General features: G+C 55.9%; 1 protein-coding gene across 1 annotated transcript in view; it reads right to left on the minus strand.

Moving 5' to 3' along the window:
- The window catches only part of PLEKHG4 (pleckstrin homology and RhoGEF domain containing G4), an 8,237-nt gene extending 7,228 nt beyond the window's left edge, over nt 1-1,009 (minus strand). The window contains exons 1-3 of the mRNA XM_023518919.1: nt 484-1,009; nt 208-303; nt 10-131 (exon numbers count right to left, since the gene is read on the minus strand). Coding sequence (XP_023374687.1) covers nt 10-131; nt 208-303; nt 484-994 — 729 coding nt within the window. The 5' untranslated portion in view covers nt 995-1,009. The remainder of the gene's footprint in view (nt 1-9; nt 132-207; nt 304-483) is intronic.
- Between the last annotated feature and the right edge of the window lie 4,411 nt (nt 1,010-5,420).

Genomic DNA, 5,420 nt, shown 5'->3' on the forward strand with positions numbered 1-5,420 from the left:
TCCAAACCTGGGGATGTTTCGCAGGTAGAGCAGGAGACGGATGAGTTCATGGCTGCTGCACTTGGGGTGAAGCCAGGCTGGGCTGTGAGCACATAGAAGCAGCACTGCTCGGCCTTCTATATCCCGAGTCCCTGTGAGGAGGAGGCAGTGAATACCTGTCCAGTTGGGCCACCCCACCTCCACCACCTGTAGGCTCTCGTTGGCTACCTGGCAAGGCAGCCATACCACTGGCCAGCAGCTCCCAGGTGAGGTCCTGGGCCAGGAGGCAGTCAGCAGGCTTAGGAAGGTTGGATCTGCTGGAGTCTTGGGAAGGGAAATGGCTTGGGTCTGCAGTGGGCCACCTACCCAGAAACCCCTCTTTGAACCCAGGCTTCAGCCTGAATGTGGTCAGAGACCTACCCCAACTCCCTGCCCCCAGGTCTCAACATCCATCTCAGGGCACCCCATTTTCTTTCCAGACTTCCCTAGCCCAGCCTCTTTTACCTGGCTCCATCAGTGTTGATGATGTCTCTGATAAAGTGTCTTCAAGGTCCACAGGGTCACTGTCCAACCTCCCATGGCCCAAGCTGGCTGGAATTACCCTGTTTGGATCTGGGTCCCCTACCAAGCCTATCCCTGGGTTGTCATTTTCACCCTGTGCCAGGCTAAGGTGGGAGGACATGGAACATAGGAGGCTCTCCACTCCAGTGGGGACCAACTCCTCAGACAGGACTGAGGAGCCTTCTAATGTGATCTTCTGAGCATCCCCGGACCCATCTGAAGCCATCTGTACTGGGGGTAATTGAAGCTCCCTGGACAAGGAGCTGCTCTGTATCCCATCACCCTGGGCTGCCCCTGCTGGTGGTCTCAGAGGTTTGGGGTCCTTGACCTGCATCTGGGGAGTAGGTTCCTCCTCCTCCCAGGCATGCCTGAAACTGCACACTGCGAACCTCCAGTCAGTGGCATGGCCCCGGGAGTCTGGGAACTCATCTCCATCCTTGAGGGGCCCTTCCATCACCCCCTCCTAAGGGTGGGCCTGCTCAGGGCAAGTAGGCGAAGGGTTGGGCCTCAGTATGAACAAAGGCCCCAGCTCATCCCGGAACTGGGTGGAAGATGGTCGAGCAGGGCTTGGTGCACAATGCAAGCACAAGGCACTAGGCATAGGAGGTGCCAGGGCACAGGAAGTGCTGCCGCCACCACAGTTCAGGCCTGGAGAGGAAAGAACTTCAGGAGTCTCCCTCCTGCTCAGGCCCCCAGTTGCACCCCTGTGGGCTTTTGCCCGGTGGGACCCCACCCTCGGACAGGCCCTCACGTGCTGACTCGAGCTCAAGCTCCCGGTTCTGGCCAAGCCCTGGCCTTGGCGCGGGTAGTGGCGCGCGCCCTCCCTCGCCCGCTGGCTGGACTCCCGCCCCCTGGGGAGCACCGCAGGGAACGGGGACGCCCCAGAGGCCTCGCAGTAGAAGCCCTCGGCAGGACCCCGGCCTCGACGGCAAAGCCTGCGCGGCCGCCTGGCGTCCAGGGGCGCCGCCTCCTGGCCGCGGGAGAGGGAAGACAGGGCCGCCGAGAAAGGGGCGCCACGCTGCCCCCTGGAGGCCGGAGGACGCAGCCACAGCACGTCCTCAGGGCCCGACGGTAGACTGCTAGGCAGACGCGGAGGCCAGGTCGCCAGCCCCGCAGCGCCCCCGCCCGCCGCCCGTCGCACGGGCCCAGACGCTTGCCCCGCCCCCACTGCGGGGCCCCTCTGACCGCGCGCCTCACCTCGCCGTCTCAACACGCGAGTCCCGGCCGCGACCAACGGCCGGCGGTCCCGCAGAGCCCACTCCGCGCCTGGCGAGTGGCGCCGGAAGCGGCGCCCCTGGGGCAAGCTGCGTGGGTGCGCGAGGGTGAGTGAGCGCGCGTACCCGCGGAGGGATGGCGGGGGTTTCTGCTGCGGGGTGCGCGAGGGAAGACCATCTGTGGAGGAGGAGGACGCTGCCGTGGCACAGCCGCCGAAAGCCGGGTCGTAGGGTCCTGGGACGGGACGGAGTTGCTGTCTGGGCTGGAGGGTGGGGGATGACCCAGCCCTGCCAGAATCTCACAGACCCTCCAGCCCTTGTAACCCCTGCTGTATCTCCCCCACCCCCACAGACTCCAGCCAAGGAGGCTGGTGCGGAGGGGGCGTCCTGGAGCCGGAGACTAGCCCGGGCCTGGCTCCTCCACTTACCTGCTGGGGGAGCTCCGACGACTCTCTTCTCTTTGAGCCTCACCTTACTTACCTGTAAAAAAGGAAAGTTATTCCTTTCTCCTAGGATTGCTGTGAAGACTAGGGAAGACGCCATACATCAGACCTCTGCTCACAGCCAGCACTTGGGCTGTGTTGGCGACCTGCCCCTCATTTCACCCTCACAGTCGGGGGATTCTGAACTGATGAAAACCACTTGAGTAAGCTCTGAGGTTTGGGGTCCCTTTGGGGTATATGGGCTTGTATGGACCCCCTAAATTTGTGGGAAGATTGTGGGAAAGCTGGCTATGTGGCCAGGAGAAAGCACAGAGCTCCACAGCCTGCTCCGGCCCTTGCTTTCTGGGGGCAACAGGCAGTGGGGCAATGGGGCAATGGATTCCCTGGCTTTAAGGCAGGAACTTCCTTCATGAACTTGGACATCAGAGCAGGCACAGTGGGAACAACAGCAATCTCCTACCCATCCCAGCATTTAGAGTCCAGACTCCCAGTCAGCTACTGAGCCTTCTCCACAAGCGGGTCTGAGAGAGCAGCCTTGGAGTTGTCCTGCTCCATCCCTGAATTCCAGCCGGATCTCTCTAACCATCCTCCTAGCTTCAGTGAGTATGTCCAACCTTGGCTCCTTCCCCAGTCTGTCCCAGGGCCACCCCCACTGAGTCACTGCCTCCTTCTCCCTCCCTCCCCTTCTGCTGCCCACCCCCACCAGCCATCAGGCCCCCAGGAATCCCAAGAGGTTGGGGGACCTGCTGTTGGGCACATATAACCCTCTGAATGCCAGAGATGAGAGCCTCTAGCCACAGGCCACAGCTGACCCTGGCACCTCTGGGCACAGCAGGCAGATTCAGGGGGAAATGCAGCCACTCTGAGACAGAAGCAGGGCTAGGCCCTGATCTCCTACTCCGCAGAGAACGTGTGTTGTAAACTTCTTAGAAATTGAGACTGTATGTCATCTACTTCTTTACTTCCAGGACCCAGCACAGGGTTTGGCATAGAATAAATTCTTAGGGGTACCAGAGACCAGTCACACTACGCTTGCCCTCCTTAGGCTCCCCATCTGTGAGTCAGATGGAAACCAGAGTCACAGATGGAGGCAGATTCAGAGGCTCAGCCTTCAATAGAGACAGAGAAGTAGAGAGCAACAGGATGCACAGCTGCGGGATGGCAAAGGTACAGAGAAAAATGGGGACAGACTGGGGCCTGACAGGGAATATTGGGGGGCTAGGCCTAGAGCCAGCCTGGGGTGGCTGACCACAGCAGGCACTGAAGGCTGAGCTTGCAGGACTGAGCAGTGACTCATGGGGCCCATCTCTGTGGCTCTCCTGGCAGCACAGTCCACTCACAGCAGGCTTTTCCACTGAGATCATGAAATGGGAATGGGCCTCCCTCCCCTGTCCCTTCCACAACCCTCCCTCAGCCTCCTATTCCTTGCCAACATGACTCAATTGAAAATGAAATGGGGGGTGGTGCCCGTAGCTCAGTAGGTATGGTGCTGGCCACATACACTGAGGCTGGTGGTTCAAATCACACCAATAACGACTGCAACAAAAATAATAGCTAGGCGTTGTGGCAGTCACCTGTAATCCTAGCTACTTGGGAGACTGAGGCAAGAGAATTACTTAAGTACAAGAGTTTGAGGTTGCTGTGAGCTGCGATGTCATGGCACTCTACCAAGGGTGACATAGTGAGACTCTGTCTCCAAAAAAAAAAAAGAAAGAAAGAAAAAGAAAATGAAACGGGGGCTCTGGGCCTCATTTCAGAGAGAAATAAGAGAGATAGAGGTATGAGACCCACAGTCATTCTCTTCACTCTACCCTAAACCTTACCTACCTCAATTCAGAACTGTCTCAAACAGTGAGGGCAGTAAGTACTCCGAAACTTCCAGACCTCTCTTGCCTTTGGCCTAAATAAACTCTAAGCTCTTTAGTAAAGCATTTTAAGGTCACCTGGAGGCATCACAGCCTTCCTGTTCTCCTCCCAGACTGACCTAGAAAATGAATCTGATCCTAAGTCTTCTCTGCCTGAAGGCCCACACCTACCTTCCTGATCAAAATCCTCCTGCTTCAGGAAGCCTTCCCCAGTTATCTCCTGTCCAGGCAATCCTGCCCCAACCAGACCCTGGCTGTGCTCACCTGCTCCCTTCCCACCCTGCTGCATCAGAACCTTTGGGGTAGGCCTGGGAGTATGCATTTTAGACAAGCTCCCAGTGATTCTGACACTAAAGTCTGAGAGCTGACTTGAGGCCTACCCTCCCTAGCACCAGCCCTTCACATCCCTGGACTGCTGGAGACGCTTCCCGACAGGCTTTCTATCTTTAGCCTTTCTTCCTATGAATCCATCCTCTACCTGAGATTTCATACATCCCCCGCACTGGACCAGCCACACACACACACACATATATACATACACACACAACTGACTCCTCCCAGAAGCCTGCCCAGATCTCAAGGACCCCCAGCATTGTCCATGGACCTCTGCCTTGCAGTATAAGACCTGTGATGACAAGTATTGTTTGTTCCTTACTATGCTAGGCCCTCAGGTAGAGTCCTGCCCATTTTGTCATTTAGTCCTGGCAGCAACCTTATGAAGTATGACTGTTACCTCACTTTAGAGATGAGGATGCCCAGAGACATACAACATGCCCAGGCTAACATAGCTGGTGAGTGACAGCTAGGACAGCCTGACTCCAAAGTGCTAACTACTAGTTAACCAATAGGCCTTAAGCCTAAGGCATCCTTCTGATCTTCCTCCCACATAAAACAGAAAAAGTAATTGTTAGTTGGCTAAGACTGTGACCTTCAAAGGGTGTCAAGTCATTCAGATCCACAGAGACAGAAAGTAGGTTAGTGATTGCCATGGGCTGGGGAGGGGAGGGCAGGGGATGAGGAGTGAGTGAGTACAAGGCTTCTTAGGGGGATGATGAAAATGTTCTAAACTTAGATTGTGGCAAGGGTTGCACAACTCTGTGAATATATTAAAAACTCTACACTGTATATTTTAGATGGGTGAATTTTCATGGTATATGAGTTATATCTCACAATTTTAAAAAGTCCTTTAGTGACAGTGGGAATTGGGTTTGGGGATTGTTATTATCTAGGCATTTTTAGCCATGTTTGTGGATGCCACACTATGATTTGTATCATAAACACTCAGGATAGCCAAGTCCCTGAGATTGTTTTCTCACCTGTCATGTGCAGAAGGACCCTTATTCATTTGTCCTACACCT

Source organism: Otolemur garnettii, unplaced genomic scaffold (genome assembly GCF_000181295.1).
Source record: "Otolemur garnettii isolate 467f Iridium unplaced genomic scaffold, OtoGar3 scaffold00151, whole genome shotgun sequence".
Lineage (NCBI taxonomy): Eukaryota > Metazoa > Chordata > Mammalia > Primates > Galagidae > Otolemur > Otolemur garnettii.